General features: G+C 53.8%; 1 protein-coding gene across 1 annotated transcript in view; it reads right to left on the bottom strand.

Moving 5' to 3' along the window:
- Positions 1-23,595, bottom strand: part of Ryr1 (ryanodine receptor 1) — a 126,929-nt gene that overhangs the window by 36,941 nt on the left and 66,393 nt on the right. The window contains 24 exon segments of the mRNA XM_040734565.1: positions 1,289-1,393; positions 1,487-1,615; positions 1,752-1,840; positions 4,285-4,365; positions 5,532-5,549; positions 6,258-6,331; positions 7,548-7,624; positions 7,761-7,840; positions 8,273-8,372; positions 9,520-9,591; positions 9,686-9,737; positions 11,093-11,199; positions 11,774-11,870; positions 12,032-12,144; positions 12,494-12,631; positions 12,967-13,026; positions 14,332-14,502; positions 15,676-15,690; positions 16,451-16,543; positions 16,691-16,778; positions 18,385-18,625; positions 18,777-19,109; positions 20,343-20,473; positions 20,988-21,069. Of these exon segments, the coding sequence (XP_040590499.1) occupies positions 1,289-1,393; positions 1,487-1,615; positions 1,752-1,840; positions 4,285-4,365; positions 5,532-5,549; positions 6,258-6,331; positions 7,548-7,624; positions 7,761-7,840; positions 8,273-8,372; positions 9,520-9,591; positions 9,686-9,737; positions 11,093-11,199; positions 11,774-11,870; positions 12,032-12,144; positions 12,494-12,631; positions 12,967-13,026; positions 14,332-14,502; positions 15,676-15,690; positions 16,451-16,543; positions 16,691-16,778; positions 18,385-18,625; positions 18,777-19,109; positions 20,343-20,473; positions 20,988-21,069 (2,546 nt within the window).

Below are 23,595 nucleotides of genomic sequence, written 5' to 3'. Positions count from 1 at the left end.
GAGCCATGCCCCCAGCCCTTCACTGGGGATTCTAAGGAGGGGCTCTACCACTGAGCCACACCTACAGCCCCTCACTGGGGGACTCTAAGGAGGGGCTCTACCACTGAGCCACACCTACAGCCCCTCACTGGGGGACTCTAAGGAGGGGCTCTACCACTGAGTCACACCCCCTAGCCCCTCACTGGGGGATTCTAGGCAGGGGCTCCACCACTGAGCCACGCTCCCAGCCCTTCACTGGGGATTCTAAGGAGGGGCTCTACCACTGAGCCACACCCCTAGTCCCTCACTGGGGGATTCTAGGCAGGGGCTCTACCACTGAGCTACACCCCAGCCCCTCACTGGGGGATTCTAGGCAGAGGCTCTACTACTGAGCCACACCCCTAGTCCCTCACTGGGGGATTCTAGGCAGGTGTTCTACCACTGAGCCACACCCCAGCTCCTTGTATTGAATATCCCTTGTAACCTGCAACTGGACTGCTACTGATGAACTATCACAGTAGTACTTGGAAGTTCATTTCCACCAGTATTTTAAGATTATAGCAGCATCACGTGCCCAACTGTACTGAGAACCTGAATTCTCAAGTCCTTTTAGAGTTAGAGGACATCAAATTAGGGGAGGGTCTCCTTCAAGTCCTTGGTTGGTGGGAAATTATTCAGAATGCTTGACTGCCACCTGCCGGACAATTATTGTACTACACCAATGTATTTGTAGTGGTTAGGATGCTCTGTGGCAGCTTGTTGCCCTTTCTTCATGCAGTGTACAAACTTGCCCAGCTGTACAAGCCTTGACTAAGTCTACCAAGCAGAAGCACACAGATGGACGGAGTGTGTGCGAGGCATTCGCAAGGCAGCGGGGAGAAGGAGAACGCAAGCATTCTGGGAGCAGGATCCTTACATCATGGGTACCCGACACGGGAGTCATCTGCCGCAGGCACGGTAAAGAAGGAACACTCCTTCAGCCCCAGGCCCTAATCTAGAAGCATGGTCCCATCCCATCCCAAAGCTGGAAGAATCTGGGGTGACCCCATCAGAGAGAAAACGATACCAACCAGGCACGGGAGCGTTCTGGACAGTAGGGGTGGGGATCCAAAGTCAGACCAATGGAAGTGTAGGTGGGAAACGAGCCGATGGGTGGGGCAGAGAAAGATGCATGCAGAGGACTGATTCATAACGGGTTTTAGCCACGGGGAGGGAGCCTGTCTGGAACATGCCCGGAGCACTACAGAACTACCCAGTGTGACGCGGACCTTAGGCAGAGGTAGAGGGCGGATAAAGGACGAACTCAAACCTGAGCCAGCTTCATCATCATGTGGGCAAACACGTGCAGGAACCCGACCACGGCATCCCAGAGGCGGCTGTGCGCCAGACTCTGCTGGTTCCCAGTGCAGGGTCCCTGAGGACAGAAGGAGGCATGAAACCCCCACGCAGGCAGGGGTTCTGGACGCGGGCAGCTCTGCCTCTGCAGGTCCCCAAGTCCTGGCCCTACCTGGATGTACTCAGTGAGGCTGTTGAACACTTGTTTAGCTACCGACATGGCTTTGGAGAAGTTCCTCTTGCCCTGCTCCTCGATAACATCCTTGCCCGAGTAGTACCAGTAGAAGTCACTAATGGACTCCTGTGGGGCGGGAAGCAGGAGGGGTGCTGGAGGCGTGCGCGGTCCCGCGGGGCCGGGAGGCAGGAGGGGTGCTGGAGGCGTGCGCGGTCCCGCCGGCCCCGGCTCAGGTCCCATGAGGCTGGCACCCCCTCCTCACCTGCAGCCGCAGGAGGTAGTCCACTGTGCAGATGATGATGTTGATGGTGGTCGTGTTCCCCGTCTGTGTCCGTAAGTAGTTTTGGAAATCTAAGGAAACGAAGCATCCTTTTATTCAGTGCGCGCCTGTGTCTGGGGAGGCAATGGTGTCTATCACTATCACTTATGCAATGTTTGTATTTACTGCCTACTGTGTGCCAGAAGTCCGAAGAATGTGTGTCACACAGGGATGGGGCGTCATTTATTTATTTATCTGAAGACATTGAGGGCCTCCGTGAAGCAAATGCAGTTAGAGATTCAGCTTCCCCCTTCTCCTTTCTTCAGTTTTTTGGTAAACTTTAAAAAATTAATTTATGGACCTGGAGAGATGGTTCTGTGATTAAGAGCACTGGCTGCTCTTCCAGAGGACTTGGGTTCATTCCCCAGCATCCACATAGTAGCTCCCAACCATCTGTAACTTCAGTGCCAGATGATCTGGCGCCCTCTTCTGGTCTCATCAAGAACTGCATGCTCATGGTGCACATACATACTTGCAGGCAAGGTACCCATACACATTAATTTTTTACCACTTATTTAGGTATGGGTATGATGGTCCCCATCTTTAATCCCAGCTCTGGGGAGACAGAGGCAGGTGGATCTCTGTGAGTTTGAAGCTAACCTAGTGTACATGGTAAATACCAGGCCATTCAAGGCTGCAGAGTGAAACCCTGTCTAATTTGGTTTTTGTTAGTTTATTCCTGAGGGTAAGTGGGAAGGCTTGCACTAGATGCTAATAAGGTCGAAAGTCAGCTCTCTCCATCTACCACTTGGGTCCTGAGAACCAACTTACGTCACCAGGCTTGGCAGCAAGCCCCTTCACCCAGTGAGCCCTCTAACCCGCCTCTCTCTCTTTTTGTTTCCATGAGACAGGGTTTGGAGATGTGCCTCAGACTCCCAAGTACTAGAGTTACAACTGAGTAGCCATCATATCCACCTTCAACTGTTTTTCTTTATTTTTTATTTTTTGAGACAAAGTTTCTCTGTGTAACCCTGGCTGTCCTGGAACTCACTTTCTGAGTCCAGGCTGGCCTGGGACTCAGAAATTCATCTGCCTCTGCCCCCCCAAGTGTTGGGATTAAAAATGTGAGCTACCATGCTTTTGTTTTATTTGGCTTTGCTTTGTTTGTTTATTTGAGACAGGATCTCATGTAGCTCAGGCTAGCCTTGAATTTAGTATGTAGCTGAAAAGACAGGCAGATTCCAAGTGCTCCCTGGTCAACCAGTCTGAATGATAAAGGTGTGTGTGTGTGTGTGTGTGTGTGTGTGTGTGTGAGTTCCTGTTCAGTGAGAAACTCTGTTTCAAGCCTATAACGCAAAGATTGACAAGAGGAAGGCATCTGATGTACCACAGACAGATGCAAAGTCACACATTCACCCAGTCACCCAGATCACACAGTCACACACAGACACGCAGCACAGTCACCCACACCACACAGTCACACACATATGCATCACACAATCAGAGTCACCTATAGCACACACTCACATAGATCCACATACACACAGAGAAACAGACAGACAGACACACACACACACTCACACACTACATACACACAGAGAGACAGACAGACAGACAGACACACACACACACACTCACACGCTCCATGGTTTCCTACGGTCTATGAGCTTTGCACACATTACTGTGTGACACGTTTGTAATGGGAAATGGCCTTGTGGGAAGGTTGTTCAGGATCTGGGCTGCTCTTTGATTTTGGCTTTGGAGACAAACGCTCACTGCTCAGCCAAAGTGATTACAGGCCCTTGCTGCCGTGCCCAGCTTAACTGTTCCTTTAGCGGAAGCTGCTCGAGCCGCATGGAGTTCTAGTTTTCCATTGACACCGTGTTTAATTAACGGGCCGTGTCACCCTGGATTTTGTTAAATTGGCACCATGAGAACAGATCCTGTGAAAATTCTCGCTTCTGTTAAGAAAGACTCTGGACATCTTCTGGGAAAATGTTTTATGTGATAAACAAATGAATAAATCCAATAGATTCATTTTTAAACACCAAGCGATGAGTTCGTCTGTGGACGCCAAGTACTGGAACCCAGCCCTCAGTGAGGGCTGCCAAATGCCTGTGGGAAAACGGAGTGTGACAAATTGCCCATTTGGGTAAATTGACTTCTGGCCAACCTGGATTTTGGCAGATCGCCTTGCGGAGTTGGACTGGCCGGAGGAAATGAAAACGGAGCTAAATGGTTTGAACCCAGAAGTTTCAGAACTCAAAGAAATGTGTTACTGTTGTTTTGTTTCTTTGGGACGGGATCTCATGTAGCTCAGGCTAGCCATGTAACTAAGGTGACCTTGAACCCTTGGTCCTCACACACCGCGCTCCTTCCTCGAGTAGAGGAAGGCAGACAGACCGAAGCTCGACAAGGCCAGCATGGCTGGGGAAGTCATGACGGGGGAGGGGAGGAAGGGGGTTGGAGGTCAGCCCAGGCGACTTTTGGAGCCCCATACCTGTGTCCTCCACACCCCGCCCACCGTGCTGCTCACCGTTGTTGTGTCCCTCGCAGAGCAGCTGCAGGAAGCGGAACAGGTCTTGCGTGAATTCATCATCCGCCATGACCTTCTCTCCTGGGCGGGAGGACAGGGGCAGGGCCAGGGGGGTCAGATGCGCCAGGACACAGCACACACATGCACACAGCCCATGCACACTGCACACGCATGCACAATGTATGGGGTGCTGAGAGGTGCGGTCACTACTCCAAAGACACTATGAGGGCCATCGGCGTCCACGACACCAGCCAGTGACATCCACAGATGTAGGCCCGGGGCCTCAAGTGTCTTTCTACACAAGTGTCCCTCCAATGTCACCATTTGTGTGACATCTAGGAGTGACCCAGAAGACATTCAGCAGCTGGTATAACCCTGAGCCCCACTCCAGGCTGCAGGGGTTAATGGATTATAGGGGTTGGGGCCACTTGCACACAAGGCTCTGAGCGGTGCGGAGCGGGGAGGGGGGAAGGGAGGGCGGGGCTGGGAGGAGACAGGGATTGAAAGCCAACCGACTGGCCAAAAGCAGCCAACCCAGGAGAAGCAGGGGTGTATCGACATGGTCCAATCAGAATAGACATCTGAAAGAATCCAATCATGGTGGGCTATAAGATCTAGGTTGGGGAATGGGCCAATCAGAGCAGGCGCAGAGGGCACGCGCGGCACCAATCAGAGTGGCTGCCTCCCACGAACGTTAACCACAGTCTGGGTTTCTGACGCTCAGCGCAGAGAGGGTGGGGGTGGGGATGGGGGGCTCATCCCACCCTGGACTGGGAATCTGGGTCTGGAAGCCCCAAAATATAGAGGCGAAAAGGGACCTTGGTTGTCTTTTTTCTTATTTTTTATTTTTGGTTTTTCGAGACCGGGTTTCTCTGTGGCTTTGGAGGCTGTCCTGGAACTTGCTCTTATAGACCAGGCTGGTCTCGAACTCACAAAGATCCGCCTGTCTCTGCCTCCCGAGTGCCGGGATTAAAGGCGTGCGCCACCACCGCCCGGCCGGCTGTCTTTTTTTTTAATTTATGTGTTACACACGGGGAAACTGAAGCTTAGATAAAAGACTTATTAGATAAAAGACTTATTCACAGTGCCACCGGCCTCTGGCCTCGGGGATCTCAACCCTCTCCACAGGATCCACTGAAGGGACCACCCTGACCGCCCAGATTGTCCCAGATCCTCAGCTCCAGGGGGCATCGGGGTTAGAAGGGGAGGGGTGGGCGCAGCACAGCAAAGGATGGCGGGAGAATTACCGTTCTGGCGATTGATGACTGGGGCAGCCAACGGGATGGGAGGAGGAAGCAGGAGAAAAGAGGAAAAAGAGACAGAGACAGACAGAAGTACAGTCGACACGGTTGGGGACAAAGACACAGACACACAGCCACAAGCACAGAGAGAAAGACAGACATAAGGAGACAGAAGGGGGTGGGTTAGCAAAGGAGGGGAAAGCCGGGGGAGGGTGAGAGTGGGAAAAGGGAACATGAACGAGAGAGAGGGGAGAGAGAGAGAGAGAGAGAGAGAGAGAGAGAGAGAGAGAGAGAGAGAGAGAGAGAGAGAGAGAGAGAGAGAGAGAGAGAGAGAGAGAGCACCCAAGAGAGGCAGGAGGCAGAGGTCAGGGAGGAAAGTTAGACACGTCAAAACACGGCAAAGAGAAGACTTGATTAACCGGATTAGGGACATTAATGAGCAGCATCCAGAGTGAGGCTTGGGGCACGTGGAGGGCGGGTCCACGAGGTAATGGGGGAGGGAACACCAGACAGAAATGACACCAGGGGTGGGTCCCGTGGGGAGGGAGAGCCTGGAGGGATGGAGGGGTCCTCAGGACTGGGGATCACGACCCTGGGGAACCTAAGGGAACTCTTGGGAAGTGGGGTGCCTTGGGGGACCGGGGCTGTGGGCTGGGCAGGGACAGTGGATGGAGAGGGGGACCCCGAGGAAGGGGATGTCTCGGGGAAGGGGCGCCCAGAGAAAGGTCTCACCAGTTCCATCCTCGTTCACCATGCCCAGGCCCTCTGCCTTGTTCTGCCTCTCGAAGGCGTTGAGGTCCAGGACGCTGGGGAAAGAGATGATTTCTCTCTTGTCCATGGCCCGACAGCCCCCACTGTGGCTGAAGAGTCAGGAGGACCAGAGGGGATGGATTAGAGGGCCAGCAAAACCTGAGACCGATGGAAGCCACGTCCCGGCCCCGCCCCCTCACCTTCTGCAGATCTCCGTCCCACCCTTCACCCCATCTACCTCCTGATCAGTGCGTGACCCTCTGCCTGGACCCCACCCTCCTCCCGCCCTCCGTCTGTGCCCCACCCTCTTTCCTAAGCCGCTATCCACTCTGGCCCTATGAAGAGTCCAGGATGCAAGCTGAAATCACGAAGAAACAGAAAACCCCAGTTAGCAAAACCTACAGAGGAGTAGGGAAGAAATCATGACAGCAAGAAGGGAAGAAAGACAGATGACAGAAAATCCACACAGTATGGTATCCAAGAGAGCCCCAGAGACTGCTGTACCCTCCCTTGAACTGCCAATGACCTCCTGGTTCTGCTTGCCCAAACCCGTATTACTACTCTCTCTCCCCTCCCCGTTTTGAAACAGGGTCTCATGTAGCTCAGGCTATCCTTACACTCTCTGTAATCCTCCTGCCTCTGCTTTCTGAGTGCTGGAGTCCCAGGCACATTTCACATCTCCTGTCCTCCCCTCCATGCTGGAGAAGGAACCCAGGCCGTTTGCTCTGCCACCAAAGTACAGTGCCAACCCATAACTCATTTTTTAAATGTGCATTGGTATTTTGCCATGGGTGTCCGGTCCCCTGGAACTGGAGTTACAGACAGTTGTGATCTGCTATGCGGGTGCTTGGAATTGAACCCGGGTCTTCTGAGAGAGCGGCCAGAACTCTTAACTGCTGAGCCATCTCTCCATGCCCCCCCCCACTCATTCTTTTTTTTTTTTTTTTTTTGGTTTTATGAGACAGGGTTTCTCTGTATTGTTTTGGAGGCTGTCAGTACAGCCCGGCCTCGAACTCTCAGAGATCCGCCTGCCTCTGCCTCCCGAGTGCTGGGATTAAAGGCATGTGCCACCATCGCCGGGCCACTCATTCTTAAAACGCATGACATTCTGCCTTCCACATTAATTCCTCCAGTCAGCTCTCTAGAATCTGTGCTCCTCCGTGTAGGTCCCCCTCCCTGGACTGGGACAGTATAAGTAGAACAGAGTAGCCCAGGGCAGGAGGACACAGCCACCCCCTTAGCGCAGACCTGGGAGACGGACGCGGCTCCCACCTGCATGTCTGCATAAGCGCCTGGATACTCTGGAAGAAGCCCACTTCCTTCTTGTCCTTCAGATAATCCAGCATTTTCTGCAGGGGAGGTAGCAGGAGATGGGGGTGGGGGAGACCTGGGAGCCACTCGGGAACACCCATCCACACCCAGTCACCCACCCACACATTCAACCCTCCTCCTCCTCCCCCTCGGAAGATCCCGTGTGTTTGTCACCTGCTGCACGTCAGCGTTCCCTCCATTGAGGATGGAGATGCCCAGCTTCAGGGTGGAAGACACCATGGCGCCTGTCTCTCCTGGAGGTAGTGGAGATGATGCGAACAAACAAATAAATGATCTGCTGAATTTGAGGCTCCGCCCACCAAAAGTCAAAACAAAACAAAACAAAAATAACAAAATCAGTCATCACAGGGACATGAAAGGAGGAGATGAGTGTGTGCACAGACGGGTGTGCGCGTGCACGCGCGTGTGCGCATGTGTGTGTGGTGTGGGTGCGTGCGTGTGTGCGTGTGTGCATGCGCGTGTGTGTGCACAGACATGTGTGTGGCGTGTGTGTGTGTGCCCGCGCGCGCGTGTGTGCACAGACGGGTGTGTGTGTGTGGTGTGTGTGTGGTATGTGTGTGCGTGCGTGCGTGCGTGCGTGTGTGACTGGGTGCCCTGAAGACGATGCGGCAATCGCGTGCTCACGGGGGAAAGGGGCAACGCCTAGGGTTGGGGACAGACGGCACCTTTGCAGGCACTGATCATCTGCAGCACCATCTCAGCGGCGCCCCGATTGTGCAGCCGTGACTGTTGGTACAGGAGCCTCTGCTTCTCCATCTCCTTCTCCTGGGGGGGAGGCGGGGCGGGTTCCGGTGCTCAGCAGCCTAGCCCGGTGCTTCTCAGTCTGTCTCCCCAGCTCCAGCTACCCCTGCCACTCTCCAACTGTGAGATCCCTCCATCCCCCTAGGGGCTCACACCCTGTTTGTCTCCTGTACCTGGCTCAGGTCCGCGCCTGGAGCCTAAGCCATCTGGGTGTGGAAACGCCCCACGTTCGGCGCTTGACTTTCTAAGGGAAGCCTGGCCTTCCCTCTTCTGTGGAAGTATCAGAACTCTTGCCTTGTCACCAAGAAGAGTCGCAGGTGCGTCCGTGTCACATAATTGTCTCAGACATCTTAGAGTTCATCACAACCTCTCAGTTACCCCTTGCTACATCTCGCTTCAGATCCAATTACAGATTTGGTTTTGACAGAGGTCTTACAGTGTAGCCCTGTACTGGCCTGGAACTTTTGACCTCCTGCCTCAGCCTTCCAAGTGCTGATATTACAACCATGAATCACTATGCCTAACTTAGGAATTTTGTTTTTATGTATTTTTAAAAAAGATTTATTTTCTGTGTATGTTCGTGTGTACTCCTCAGTGTGTTATGTGTAATGTATGCAGTACCCATAAGGACCAGAAGAGGGCATAAGATCCCCTGGAACTGGAATTACAGTAGGTTGTGAGCAACCATGTGGTTACTGGGAACTGAACTCAGGACCTCTGGAAGAGCAGCCAGTGCTCTTAGCCACCGGGCTGTCTCTCTAGCCTTAAATATCTTGCCCTCTCCTTTTTTTAAAGTTCATGGTGGATCTAGGCAGGCCTTGAACTCATGCTTCCTCTATCCATTCCCTTGAATACTGGGACTACAGGTGTTGGACACCACGGCTGGCTGCTGTGTTGTACTTTCATCCTGCTGAGCCATTTCCTTCTCTGAGACCCCTCTCTGATGCTCTCACTGTGTCTGGGCTGCTGTACCACCCCCCCTCCTCCCCCCGTTGGCCGAATCCTGGCTCCACCCTCTGCCCAGGCCTCACTACCCCACAGCGAAGGCTTGGGTCCTGTGTCCTTCACCCCTGAGGACTAACTGCATGCCCAGGTATAGTTCTCTGGTCACATGACGGATGAATGGAGTCAAGAGTTCCCGACCCTTCCTCCAGGACCCCCGTCCACGAACCTCGAAGGACACTTCGGATCCCTCTTCTTCACCTTCTTCGCCGTTTTCCCCGCCCTCCTCCAGGTGGCAACTCTGGGGAGCAGCAGCCATTGAAATGGTGAGAGTGAGCCAAGTGGATGTCCTGCCCCCACTAGCCCCTTCCCCCGCGGGAGGCGGGGACACTCACTTTTGCCATGATGTCTGCGTACGCCATGTACAGGTAATCCTCATCCAGTTTGCTGAGGAAGGGAGCAGGGAGACAGGGAGACAGATCCAGTGGGAACCTCCTAACTTTTTCCTTCCCTTCTCCCCCCCTCTTCCTTTTGTTTTTTTTTGGGGGGGGTTGAGGCAGGGTTTCTCTGTGTAGCTCTGGCTGTCCTGGACTTTGCTTTGTAGACCAGGTTGGCCTTGAACTCACAGAGATCCACTTGTCTTTGCCTCCCGAATGCTGGGATTAGAGGTGTGCACCCCCCACTGCCCGGCTTAACTTTTATATTTCTAAAAAGTATTTTAATGTGTGTGTGCTTTGTCTGAATGCGTACCATGTGCATGCAGTGTCTTTAGAGGCCAGAAGAGGGAGCCAGATCTCCCCAAACAGATGGTGGCCTGCAGTTACCTGGATGTTGGTACTGAGCTGGGGGTTCTCTGCAAGAGCAGCAAGAACCCTTAACTGCTGAGCCAGCCAGCCAGCCCTTGCCTATTATTACCAGAAGCATCCTCACTATCATTAATTACCAAGATTGTCATTAACCCAGATGAAAGTCTTCAAGTGAGTTAGAAAAAAAATTCATATATATATTGATTTCCCCCACAACAGCCTCTCTTTGTCAGAAAAAAAAAATGTTTCCATTTCTGTCGTTTTGTTTTATTCCAGCTCTGGGGGCTTGAGCCCAGGCCCTTGTGCATGCCAACCAAACATGCTACTGAGCTACATTCCCAGCCCAGATGTTATATATGTAGACATGTTCTTTTAACAAACCCATGTGGTCTCTTTTGTGAGCCCCTCAGGAGATGCTCTTGTAAAGTGTCCATAGGGGCAGCAGTACACAATAGCCGTATACACAGTAGCCGTACACTGTATACAGTGTAGCGCTAAAGGTCCCACGACTGGGGGCCGGTAGGATGGTTCAGAGGGTGAAAGAGCTTACTGCCTAGTGTAGTGGCACCTTGCCTTGCCAGTGAACTTGTAGTGGTGGCCGCACCCTTTGGGCGTGGTTTCAGGTGCAGACACCACCCGTTATAAGATAGAGGAGAGGTTGGTTCGAGCTCTCTTGGGTTGCGGAGAGCTTTGGAAGGACAGAGACTGCGTCTTCTGGAGCAGGAAGACCACAGTGGTTATTTACTCTTATCTGTGTAAGTGTTCCCTAACAAATACCTATTTATCATTTATCTTGGGTCTGGTGGACTCATTTAAACCCTGCCTTCAGCCAAAGAAGGCTGAGTTTGATTGCTAGGAAAGAGCAGACTCCTCCAAGTTACCCTCTGGCCTCCACGTGAGCACTGTGTACACATGCACACACAGTGAGTACGTCAATGTAATTTTTAGAGTTGGAGGTCAGCATCTTTTCTCTCTCTGATTGGGGGCTGCCCTCACCTCTTCTCAGTCAGGGCAGTGCGGCTGAAGTGCAGGACCAGCTGGTGTAGGGGGTCTGGCTTCTTCTCTTCCACTTCCTCCTCCTCTTCCTCCTGCTCCCCGGCTTTCTGCAGGGATGGGGTGAGGGCTGGAGGATGGTGTTTTTGGGGGTCCCCTTCAGTCTCCTCTCATAGCCTTGATGGATTCGAATTTTCTCTATTTTTGCAAATCAAGCCTAAGGGGTCCCATTTCTTTCTTTTTTATTATGTTAAGATTTATTTATTATGTATACAGTGTTCTGCTTGTATGTGTGCTTGTAAGCCAGAAGAGGGCACCAGCTCTCATTACAGATGGTTGTGAGCCACCATGTGGTTGCTGGGAATTGAACTCAGGTCCTCTGGAAGAGCAGCCAGTGCTCTTAATCTCTGAGCCATCTCTCCAGCCCCCCATTTCTTTTTTCATGTTTTAAAATTTTTTATGTGCATTGGTGTTTTGCCTGCATGTATGTCCATATGAGGGTGTCCGATCCCCTGGAACTGGAGTTACAAACAGGTGTGAGCCACCGTGTAGGCGCTGGGAATTGAACCCGGGTCCTCTGGAAGAACAGCCAGTGCTCTTAACTACCGAGCCACCTCTCCAGCTCCCGGGGTTCTCCTAGACACACCCAGCCCTGCCCCACATCCCAGGCAGTCCCCAGCTCACTGATAGGTCATCTATCATGCGGTCCTCGAAACTGTGGTCTTCAGTCAGGATCCAGGAGGCCTTGTAGCTCTCCAAGAACATGTTGCATGCTCGGTGCCTGCAAAGACAAAGGTCTCCCAGGACACTGAGTCTCCCCCACTCCCAGCGCCTCTGCCGCCCTCCATCCCAAGACTCAACCCTATTGGCACTCCATCCTCCCGACTCCCCTCTTTCCTTCCTCCAAGTTCCTGGCGCTCTCCTCCTCCCTGGAGGCCTTACGTGGGCAGGTTGTACAGGGGCGTCATGCGGAAGCAGGCTACCACTGCCCTCCGGCGCTGCTTGGACAAGAGTTTATGCCACACCGCTTTCTTGGACTTGTAAGGGTGCTCGGTCTGGAGAGCAAGCAAGTCATGTCCTCAGATCATGGCACTGGCCCGAGTCCCACCCAACCCTGAGTGGAGCGGCTCACATGTGCTCCAGGTAGGGCGGAGCAGGGTCAAAGGAACACGTGGGCTCCTCCTCCAACAGAACCAAGGCATCTTCAGGAGGCCCCACCCTAGCCCCAACGCTTTGTCACACTTGTCCCTAGATGCAGTATTATGCTCTTTCCCCACATCTACACACCTCTCCTTATAGTCCCGCCCATCGCCAGCAGGCCCCGCCCACAGACTCACGGTCAGGCCCCGCCCACAGACTCACGGTCAGGCCCCGCCCACAGACTCGGCCACAAAAGGTACCCACCTGGTCCAGGTGATAGAGCACAGCGGACACTTCCTGGACTCTGCGCACAATTTTCTCGGGGTCATCAGCATCTTCCTCGCGGCCTGGGACACCGCGGTACAGGGCCATTTGCCAGCGAAGAGATGGGGAGCCTTCGACCTGAGGGGAATAGAAAGCCCGCGTGAAGGCGCCTCCCTGGCTGCCCGCCGCCTTTCGACTGCCAAGCTTAGGTGGGGGCGCGAGAACCTAGGTCCCTTCCTCAGGGTTGGCAAGACGGATCAATGAGTCAGGGCTCTTGCTGCTAAGCCTGAAGATCTGAGTTCAATCCCTGGGCCCCACGTGGTAGGAGAGAACCGATTCCTGCAAGATGTCCTCTGACTTCTCCATGCTTACCAACACACACACCAAATACACAGACGTAACTTAATAATAACAAAAAATGATAAGAAGGTCCCTCCTTCCACACCTCACACACCTCCCCACAAAGGACGTACCTTTCCCTGAAGGTTGAGGTTGTTTTGAAGGAATTCACGCACCTCCTCATCTGTGTCTTTCTGGGAAGACAAGGTCCACTGCGTCACTCAGGAGGCCTCACCTCCTCCATGACCCATAGCCCTCCCCCTTCTAGGCCTGACACCCAGGATCTGATGGGTGTGACCCAGCAAAACAAAAAACAAAAAAAACAAAAAAAAACAAGTAGAGCATAACTTCGGGCAAGGACAGATGTCTAGGGAGAGCCACAGGCTCGCCATGGAGAAGGGATTAGTGGGCCTGGGTGTGTGTGTGAGAGGGGACACCATCAAAAATCGAACAGCCCGAAGAGGGACTTTTCAGGGGGAGTAGGATCAAGGGAGGTGACAGGATACCACGAGGGAGACTGGCAAGGTCACCAGAGGTTCCAGGAAGCTGGGAAGTCAATTAAATGTCTTGCCACATGGGGCCAAAAGAAGTCATGGGGTGAAGAGGGACCTCGAGTTTCAAAGTGAGGGCCACGGGGCTCTGGAGGGCTCTGTAGTGTTCTAAGGACACCGCCTCTCATAGGAGGGGAAGGCTGAGGTGGCCTCCAGAGTCCCAGGAAAGGGGTTGTTGCAATACAACAGGAGAATTCAAGTGCCCTCAGGACCCTAGCGGGGTAGGGAGCTGTCTGGTGCTCAGAGGGGTCTTGGGGCAGAATCCTGGGGGATTTCTTAGGGGTCCTGAGGCTGAAAGGAAGTAACATCTTGCCATTCTATGTATGGAAGAAGTGGGCCCTATGGCAGTTTATTTTTTGGGGGGGTCCCAGCTGGGTTGAGAATTTCTAGGGGCTGGATTAGTTGATCCTTAGGACCCTTTGGGACCTCAGAGGTTGGAAGTGATGGTCCTGGGGAAGGGGCCATTAGGAGCCACAAAGATTGACTGGGAGTCAGCAGAGGCTGAAGACAGAAGGAGGTGAGCCAGAGAGTCCTGCTGGAACCCAGACATTCAGTCATGAGGGTATATGGAGAGTTATAAGGGGTTCAGTGTGTCTCGGGAGATTTGGGGGCACATCTTGATGGAGAGTTCAGAGACTCCAGGCGTCTTGGAGGGGATCCTGAGGGTCTCAGTGGTTATAATCTGGCTGTGGGGATAGGCCAGTGGGTCCTAACAGAGCTTAGTGGAGTCCTAAGGGTCTCTGGCTGCACTTGAGTGTTAAAATGTACCCCAATCCTTAGGTTTCTTGGGTGGAGGTCCTCAGCATCCTGGGGGAAGACTTAGAGCATCCTAGAGGGTTCAGTAAGTGTCTGGGGTCCTGTGGGGCTTTCTGAGAGGCTCCTTTGGATCCTAGGGGTTCACTGGAGTCCTAGGGCAGGGTGGGGCACTGGGAGGGGCTGGGCAAGTACCAGGGCATAGCGGGCTTTGGCCAACACAATGAGGTCCTGGTCCGTGGGAGCACACATGTTTAGTCCGATTGGCAACATCTTCTTGAGTGTGGCCACGATTAAAGATGTCTGCACCGAGTACCGGTCACCCCGGCGCTTCTTCTTGGTGCGTTCCTGGTCCGAGCCACCTGACTGTGGAGACACCAGACTCAGTGCTCACCCAAGTCCCCACCCCACTGCCTCAGCCCCAACCCACAGCCATTTTATACGACCCAGCTCCTAACCTGCATGGCAATGACATCAGAGTGCGCGTCTATTTCCACCCCGACCTTACTAACCTTGCGCCACAGACCTGATCACAGCCTCCCCACCCTACCCAGAACCTGCATTTCCCACTTCTAACTAGAGCCCTTGTATGTCACCCTGAGTTTTCAAGCTTTAGTGATCTCTAAGAAAATTTCAGAGTCCCACATCTAACATGCTCCACACCACATTTCACATGCCCAAACCAAGTTTCCAAGAACAAAACAAAGACGTGGGCCCACAAAGAGCCCCAAGGGACAAGATAAGTTGGAAGAGGGGGGAGGGAGACTGAGAGACTGAGGTACACAAGGGCGTGATGGGGCAGATGGTGCAAGAGAGATCTGGAAAGATCCGGAAGCCCAAACGTGGACCCCAGAGTCCCACAGCCATGTTGTGGAGTCTTGGATGCAGAACCCTCCCTGGCCAAGGCCACTCCGTCATGCCGACAAGAAGTCCCGGTGGCAAGCTGCGGCCACAGTCCCATCCATGGCAATGCTGAGCACGGCCCAAGTGCCACGCAATGCCCACGTCCCCACATGCAGCATTTCTGAGTCTTTAAGGAGCCCTGGGCCTGGGGACCATTGGCTGGATGCCATCAGAGGCTCCCAAAGACGACATCTGGCAAGAGTCACACACCTCACGACCATCACTGGGCTCTCCCCATCCCCATTGGATTCCAGAGCCCAAAACATTCACCTGTGCACAGCCAGACAGCCAGGGCTGCCCCTAACCATGCAGCGGTCTCATTCCATCCCCTGGGACTCAGCCCACAATGCATGTTGATTTTTTTTTTTTTTTTTGGTAACAAAACCAAAAAAAAAAAAAAAAGAAAGAAAGAAAGAAAGAAAGAAAGAAAAAAGGAAGAAAAGAAAAACCACCAAAAACCAGAAGAGAAATAATTCAACAACTTGTCAAAACTCATCAAAGCTAAGAGTGGGGTAAGGAGTGGGTGGGAGGGGAGGGCAGTGGGTGGGGCCAGGGGCAGGTTTGAGAGGGCGGGGCTTTGGGCAGGAACAGGTATTAGCCAAAAGCCATGCAGAAGGTTCCAGATGTGGCGCTGACCTGAACGTCTCCCGCCTGCTTCAACAGGTTGCAGACAGAGACAAGAAGGGTTACCCCAGCCGGACAGAGAGCCCCAAGACCCAACTCCAAGTTAGCAGGACCCCGGATCCTCTGCCCACCCCCCCCAGGACCCATCCTTCAGCTGAACATTTCCAGACCTCGACCTGGGGGTGCTGTTCTTTATGACCCCCAAAGGGGGCAGTTGTGAACACAGAGAAAGGGAGGGTTGGAGCCATGGGGAGAGAAGGGAAGAAATGGGAGGAAGGAAAATGGAGAACAATGGGGTGGGGGAGGGGAGGGAAGGAACCCAGGAAGGGGAGAGGAGGGAGAGGGGAGGGGGGAGAAGATGGGGAGGGAGGGAAGGGGCAGGAAGGGGGGACTACAGGGAGGTGGAGGAAGAGGAGGGAGGAAAGAAATCGGGGAGGTGGGGAGGTAGAGGAAGATGGAGTTGGGGAAGAGAAGGTAGGAGGAGGAGGGGGGAGGAGGAGGGAGAGGAGAAGGGGAGGAGGGGGGAGGAGGAGAAGGAGGAGGGAGAGGAGCAGGAGGGGGAGGAAGGACAGGAGGGGGAGGAGGTGGAGGAGGAGGGGGAGGAGGGAGGAGGAAGGGGAGAAGGGACAGGAGGGACAGGAGGGGGAGGAGTAGGGGGAGGAGGAAGTGTGCCCTGAGAGCTAAAGGGGATAGGACTGAAACAGGAGGTGACTGGGTCAGGAGGGCCCAAGGAAGTAGTCCTGGGAGTGCTCCCATCCCCTCATCCCCAGTTCTGCTAAGTACTTGCCTTGGCCATTTTGCTCTTATTGTCAGCGGTCAGGAAGGACATGTTGTTGATCTCATTCTGGACCACAAAGTTCTGTTCCTCGCGCTTAAAGTTCTGGTGGAGGAAGGAAGCATTGTGGGGCTCAGACCCCGAGACCCAGGCCGGGAGGAAGCACCCTCAGAGATTAGCTTCCAGGGGGCTTAAGGAGAGGAGCGTGGGGGGCAGGCACGAGTGGGGGTTCACTCGTGGATGGGGACTCACGTGGGACTTGGACCAGTAGATGAAGATTTCGCCCACCATCCTGAACAGCTCCTCTGCGCTGGGATTGGGTTCTGTCAGCCAGTGTGCCCTGGCGCCCAGGAAGGAATGGGTAAGGTGTACAGAGACCCCAAGGGAGAGGACCACCCAGAGACTCAGAGGAGTTCATGGGGACCGAGAGACATTCAGCAGAGGGGTGGAGAGTTTTAAGGGAATCTGGTCAGTTCTGTGAAAAACTAAACATTCAGACTTTTCTTTTTTTTCAGGATTTCAATTTGTAGCCCTGGCTGGCCTGGAGCTCATCATGTAGACCAGGCCAGGCTTGCCTCAAAGTTCCAGAGATCTGCCTCCTGAATATTGGGACTCTTTAATTCCACAACCATGTCCTGCCAGACTTTTTTTTTAAAATTCAGACTTGGAACTCACAGCAATCCTCCTGCCTCAGCTACTTGAGGCATATGCCACCATACCCAGTTTGAAATTTTCTAGCCACTATGAACTGTAGATAACCAACGCCGTGGATAGGAGGATAAATGTGTATTTTTGCAGCATATTGCTTTTTTTTTTTTTTTTTGAGACAGGGTTTCTCTGTGTTGCCCTGGCTGTCCTGGAACTCACTCTGTAGAGCAGGCTGGCCTCGAACTCACAGACCTGCCTGCCTCTGTCTCCCAAGTGCTGGGATTAAAGGCGTGCGCCACTAGCGATGGGTCACAGTTCAAGTGCAGTCCAAATCTGGAACGGAGCTTGTACAGAGTACGCACCACTGCTTCCTTCCCATTTCTGTCCCCTGGCAGACATAGCTAATCAATCAACCATGGAGCCCAAGGCAACCTTGCAATCTTTTTCAATCCAGATGGGATTTTTGGAGTCCAAGCTATCTAACTAATGCTTTTGGTTTTTTAAAATAAATTTATTTATTATGTATACAGTATTCTCTCTGCATGTATGCCTGCAAGCCAGGAGAGGGCACCAGATCTCATTACAGATGGTTGTGAGCCACCATGTGGGTGCTGGGAACTGAACTCAGGACCTCTGGAAGAGCAGCCAGCGCTCTTAACCTCTGAGCCATCTCTCCAGCCCCTAGTGCTTCTGGTTTTAGGAAGACATTGGTTAGCAATTGGCGGACACCTTCATACATCTTTTTTTTTCTTGAAGACCTATGTTCTTGGGGGATTATTAGGCTAACCAGACGCCACCTACGCTCCTTTCTTCTCTCCATGACGGAAAGCCTGACCATTGGGCTTCACCACATAAGCCAGGCACTTAGCTCTGCACACAGGTAGACTCAGTGCCGGTGTGTGTGTGTGTGTGTGTGTGTGTGTGTGTGTGTGTGTGTGTGTGTGTGCAGGCACTTGCCACGTGCACATGGAAGTCAGGGGACAACCTGTAGTGCTGGTCCTGGCGACCTTGTTTGAGACACAGTGTCTTTGCTGTCCGCCACAGCGGGCTCCAGGCTAGGCAGGCTACCGGTTCCCAGACGCTGTCCCGTCTCCACCTCCCGTCTCACCACAGGAGCACAGCGATTACAGACGGGCGCTGCTGTGCCACGTCACAGGGGTTCTGGGTTCAAGCTCAGGACCTTCCACTTCACCCCCGCAGCTATCTCCCCAGCCCAGAGGGGACGGGGAGGGAGGAAGGGCTGGGCAGGGCTGAGTGGGGTTGGAGGAGACCATGGCGGTTGAGGAAGTCTTGCTGACCTGTTGTTGTCCACGTAGCGGATGAGCAGAGGGTAGAGGGCATACAGGTCGCGGCAGAGCACGGAGAACTCGTCCCGCACCAGGAGCTCGCCCTCCTCCGCTTCTGCCTTGGCCTCCAGGCGCAGCTGCTCCTCCTCGGCCACCACCTTCCCCGCACGCTTCCGCAGTCGCCCAATGGTAGGGATAAAGTGCGAGTGCAGGAGCTCGGGCCTGGCGCGGCTCACAATGGGCTGGGCGAACACTGCAGGGGGGCGGGCATCAGCGTCGCCCGCACCTGACCTGTGACCTCCAGCCCAGCCCCTGGCCCTCGTTCCCAAGCGACACTCTCTCGGAGCCCCCTGTCCTAGGCCCCCACCGCCCTGCCCCCCAGGGGAGACCCGCTGCCCACCCACCCGCCAGCCGCTTCATCCACGAGGCCTCGTCGATGCCCAGGTTGTTGACGATGATCCGAAGGATGTTCCCCAGCAGGGAATTGAGGTGGTCCGAGGTGACCGCTGTACAAGGCGGCGGAGCCCCCGCAGGCAGGGCTGGTGGGGGCGCCTCGGGCCCTCGCTCCCACCAGCGGGGCAGGTAGCTGCACAGCATAGGCAAGGTGATCTCGATGACGTGTGGCATCTCCGTGTAGCGGGCCCCGGACTCGGCCAGCCCCCCGATCTCCGCCATGAGCCGCTCTAGCACGGGGATGTCGGGACACATCTCCTCCACGCTGCTGGGGAGCCCCAGGACTGGGGTACAGGGACGGGTCAGGGTATGCCAACTGTCACTCACTCCCAGACCTGCCTGCCTGTAACCCAGCTGAGTCACCCTGTACCTAGAGGGGTCCCCAAGACCCCGGTTCCTTTCACAAGCCCCCCACTGAAACCCAGTGGCCCCCAAGGACTTTGCACCCCAAACCTGATTCACCCCTAAAGTTACACTTGTATGTAAAATTTGGCTCCAACATAAAAATGTACCCCTGACATGGAACTTGTCTCGCTCTGTAGACCAGGCTGGCCTTAGACGCGCAGAGTCCACCTGCCTCTGCCTCCCGAGTGCTGGGAGTAAGGGCGTGGATCCATGCCTGGAGTGACATGGAGCTTCCTCACTGAATTTCTGAAGCAAGGGTCCCATGTTTTAAAAAAATCCAGACAGGGTCTCAGGTAGGGCTTGAACCCCCAAAACCCCTCACCCCTAAGATCACCTAACTCTACCTGTGTTATGTGGCAATCTGCTAAGAGCAGGTTCCAAGTCTGACGCCCCTCCCCCTTTGAGGTAAGATAGAGGGAGTAGCCCAAGCTGGCCCGCAGCGAGGCGTCTGCCACCTCAGCCTCCAGAGTGGGGGAGGAGGTGCGTGTCCCGTCACTGGGTTTCACGGCTCAGCTCTGCACTCCAGTGCTGTCCCTTGAAACTCACAGCCCACCACCCACTTTTCCCTTCCATGGGCCGGAAATGGGTATTTGTGGGTGGAGTGGGGGGAGCAGAGTTTCATGTAGCCCAGGCTAGACTAGACTTTACTAAGGAGTGAAGATGACCTTGGGACCTCCTTGCCCCTTCCCTTCTAGGTGCTGGGATGCCTGGCTGGGCTCGGGGAGCACAGCACGTCTAAAGGACAAGTCTCCTGCTTGGATATTTTATGAGACCCGCACCTGGCTCTAACCCCGGGTCGGTGAAGACAGGATGCTCGCCTGTGGCTTGTCTAGTCCTGCCCCTAGGTGGCACTCCACTGATGCTGTGAATGCAGACCGCCCTCACCCAAACCTCAGGGGCGCTGGGAAGTACTGGCATCCTAAGCTTCATATTACCAACTGCAAAACGAACCTCACAGCTCTGAGTTCCTCTGCTCCCCCTAATTCTCCCAGTGGAGTGGCTTCAGATGTCCCCTCACTGCACGGCCAGGACTCCTCAACACTTCTATCCCGGAGAATTCTCACACCCTCACCACACAGATGTGTGCCCCTGCCCCTGCCCACATAACTCACTGGCCCGCTCTCGGGGAGACTTGGTGGTGTAGACGGAGCAGGCGTTGAATTCATTCAGCTGAGGCTCCAGAAATGCCACGGGCATGGCTGCGGCCAGGCGGGCCAGGCATTCCCCGAGGGCTGGCCTCAGCCTGGAAGAAGGCTGCAGTTAGCTTCCAAGCGCCCCTCCGCCGAGTCTCCAGCCCCAGCCCCTCCAGCTCAGAAGCGCCCCCTCCTGGTCGTCTCCGGCGCAGCTCTTGGGTGCACCCTTCGCTGCGTGCCCTGCAGAGACTTGTGCGCCAAACTGAAACGATCCCCTCTAGTGATCCCCTGCCCGCTGCCGCCCCGTTTCTGCATGTCTCCCACAAGATCAAGCTTGTTCCCCAGAGAGAAACCACCCAGCATCCTTAGTCAGCAAAGGTCCGGTTCCCACTCTCTCCCAGACCCCTCAGCCTCTACTACTACGCGCCCTCTTGTGGCTTCTGGGGTGAACTTCAGCTACCCTGGTGTAGTGACAGGTCCGCAGGTGCGCAGGTGCACGATTTTAGCGTCTGCAGCCTTGCATCCGCACCGCACCTCACTGCACCGCACCTCACGTGTTTCCTCCCTCCTCCCATAGCCTCAACATGCCCACCTAAGGCCCGCAGTATGTCCCAATTTTCTTACTTTTCCACGTAGGGGTTCCTGGTGGTGCCCAGAGAGTAAATACTGCACAGCGTTCGGTAACAAGAAACTTGTACGTCATCCACTGAGGAGAAGGGAAGGAGAGTGAGGGTCCGGGTTGCCCACCATGCCAGCCCGCTCCCTACCACTTTCTTGCCACCGCATGGCTGGTGGGTAAGAAATGAAGCCGAGAGCCCTCTGTCTTTTTTGCTTTGTAACTCGGGCAAGGGCAATTCTCTTTTAGCGTCAGGTTCCTGTCTGTAAAGTGGGATCATCATAGTACCTTCCACCTTGGACAGTTCCAGCATCAACCGAGTTCCTTTTTTAGTATTGTTGTTGTTGGGGATGGAACCTGAGCCTCACATTGGCTAGGCCAGTGCTCTACCACTGGACCACACCAATCCTCAAAAGCATCAATTCTTAAAAGCAGTTAGAGAAGAGGACACGGGAAGGGTTTAATAAAGAGTGGTTGCTGGCCAGGTGGTGGTGGCGCACGCCTTTAATCCCAGCACTAGGGAGGCAGAGGCAGGCGGATCTCTGTGAGTTCGAGGCCGGGCTGGACCGATAGCCTCCAAAACAATACAGAGAAACCCTGTCTCGTAAAAACCAAAAAAAAAACAAACAAACAAACAAAAAAAAGAGTAGTTGTGGGCTGGAGAGATGGCTCAGCGGTTAAGAGCACTGACTGCTCTTCCAGAGGTCCTGAGTTCAATTCCCAGCAACCACATGGTGGCTCACAACCATCCGTAATGAGATCTGAAGCCCTCTCCTGGCGTGCAGACATATGTAGAGGCAGGATGTTGTATTCATAATAAATAAATAAAATCTTTAAAAAAAAAGAAGTAGTTGCTTATTTTTGCTTGGATCTCTTGGAGGCACAAGATGATACTTCTTCCAGAACAACACACACACACACACAGGAGTGTGTGATTTCGGGTGTGATTCCACCTCCCAGAGGGGTAAGATCCTTACCGACTGTACAAACACCGGGAGGTAAAAAGAGGTGGGGGGGGATCGAGATTTAGAAGAGATGATAGTGAGGAAACCAAACACGATGGAAGCGATATCACAGCATCTATATTCCTTCTGTGTGTGTTTGTGTGATACAGGTATGTGTCCCTGTGTGTGCATGCATGCGGAGGCCAGAGGTCAAAAGCAGCCCATTGCTGGATATATATATTAAAGATAGGATCTCACTATGTAGCCCAGGCTGACCTGGAACTTGCTATGTAGACCAGGCTGGCCTTGAGCTCACAGAGACTCACCTGCCTTTGCCTCCCAAGTGTTGAGATTTCAGGCCCAGCTCACCTTGTTTTTGGGGCCAGGTCTCTCACTGACCCTTGAGCTCACATATTCTGCCAATGTAACCCTCAGGGATACCCTCGTCCGTCGTCCCAGCACTGAGATTGGAGGTGCATGCCACTGCATATGATTTTTATGAGGACAGGAGGAATCCAAACCCAGGTCCTTAGGCTTAAACGGTACTTTTCCAACTGGGTCTTGTCCCCAACCTCTGGGATTACGATTTTTTTAAATTTAAGGGCAGTTGGGTGTGGTGGTGCATGCCTGTAATCTCAGCACTCGGGAGGTGGAGGCAGGGGGATCAAGAGTTGAAGGCCTGGGCTGGGCATGGTGGCGCACACCTTTAATCCTAGCACTCGGGAGGCAGAGGCAAGTGGATCTCTGTGAGTTTGAGGCCAGCCTGGTCTACGGAGCGAGTTCCAGGACAGTCAGGGTTACACAGAGAAACCCTGTCTTAAAAAACTGAAACAAAACCTAAAACAGCAAAACAAAATGAGGGCCTGCAGGATGGCTCAGTGAGTAAGCGTACCTTCCACCTGACAACCTGAGTTTAATTCCAGAACCGATACGGTGGAGGGAGGGAGCCAAGTCCTTCAGATGGTTCTGTGACCGCCACACACGCACTGTGTTGGAGTGCTTACACCACACATATACACAAAATAATAAATGTTTGAAAAACCATCCCAAACTAGAACTGCCTCTAATGCTCTACACTTCCTGCAGACCCACACACACACCCTTTTTTTTTTCTTCCCAGAAGCAATGGGGCCTGCTATAGTTTGGAGGTGAAGGGCTTCCCCTAAGGGCCCACAAGTGGCAGGCTCAAGGCAGTGATGCTCAGATATGGAACTTTTGAGATCTGATTGGATCCCAAGGGCTCTGACCTCATCTGCGCGTCCTGCCATTGGTGGATTCATAACTGGGTGGAGCCTGTGGAAGGCAGGGCTGCACTGAAGGAAACAGATGCTTGGGGACAGGTCATTTGGAGCGTGTGTCTTTCCCCTGCCTCTGTATCTCCGTGTCACTGGCTCCCGGTTCCCATGAGGTCAGCAGCTTGCTATATGCTGTGGCCACCACGATGCCACCCAAAGTACTGAAGCCAAGTGACCAGGTACTGAAACCTCTGAGCGTGTGAGCCCAGTAGACCCCAGTTCCATCTGAACTGTTTCTTTCAGACGGTCCATCACAGTGAGGAATTCTGACTAACGGCCGCTTCTAGACTGTTCCTTACAGGAGCCTGAGCAACTCCTCAGTACTTTCCACCTCTTCCCCTGCCTGGGAGGATGCGGTGGTGAGGCGTATTGCACCA

This window comes from Mesocricetus auratus, unplaced genomic scaffold (assembly GCF_017639785.1).
Source record: "Mesocricetus auratus isolate SY011 unplaced genomic scaffold, BCM_Maur_2.0 Super-Scaffold_100038, whole genome shotgun sequence".
NCBI lineage: Eukaryota > Metazoa > Chordata > Mammalia > Rodentia > Cricetidae > Mesocricetus > Mesocricetus auratus.
This window is presented reverse-complemented; position numbering and strand designations above follow the sequence as displayed.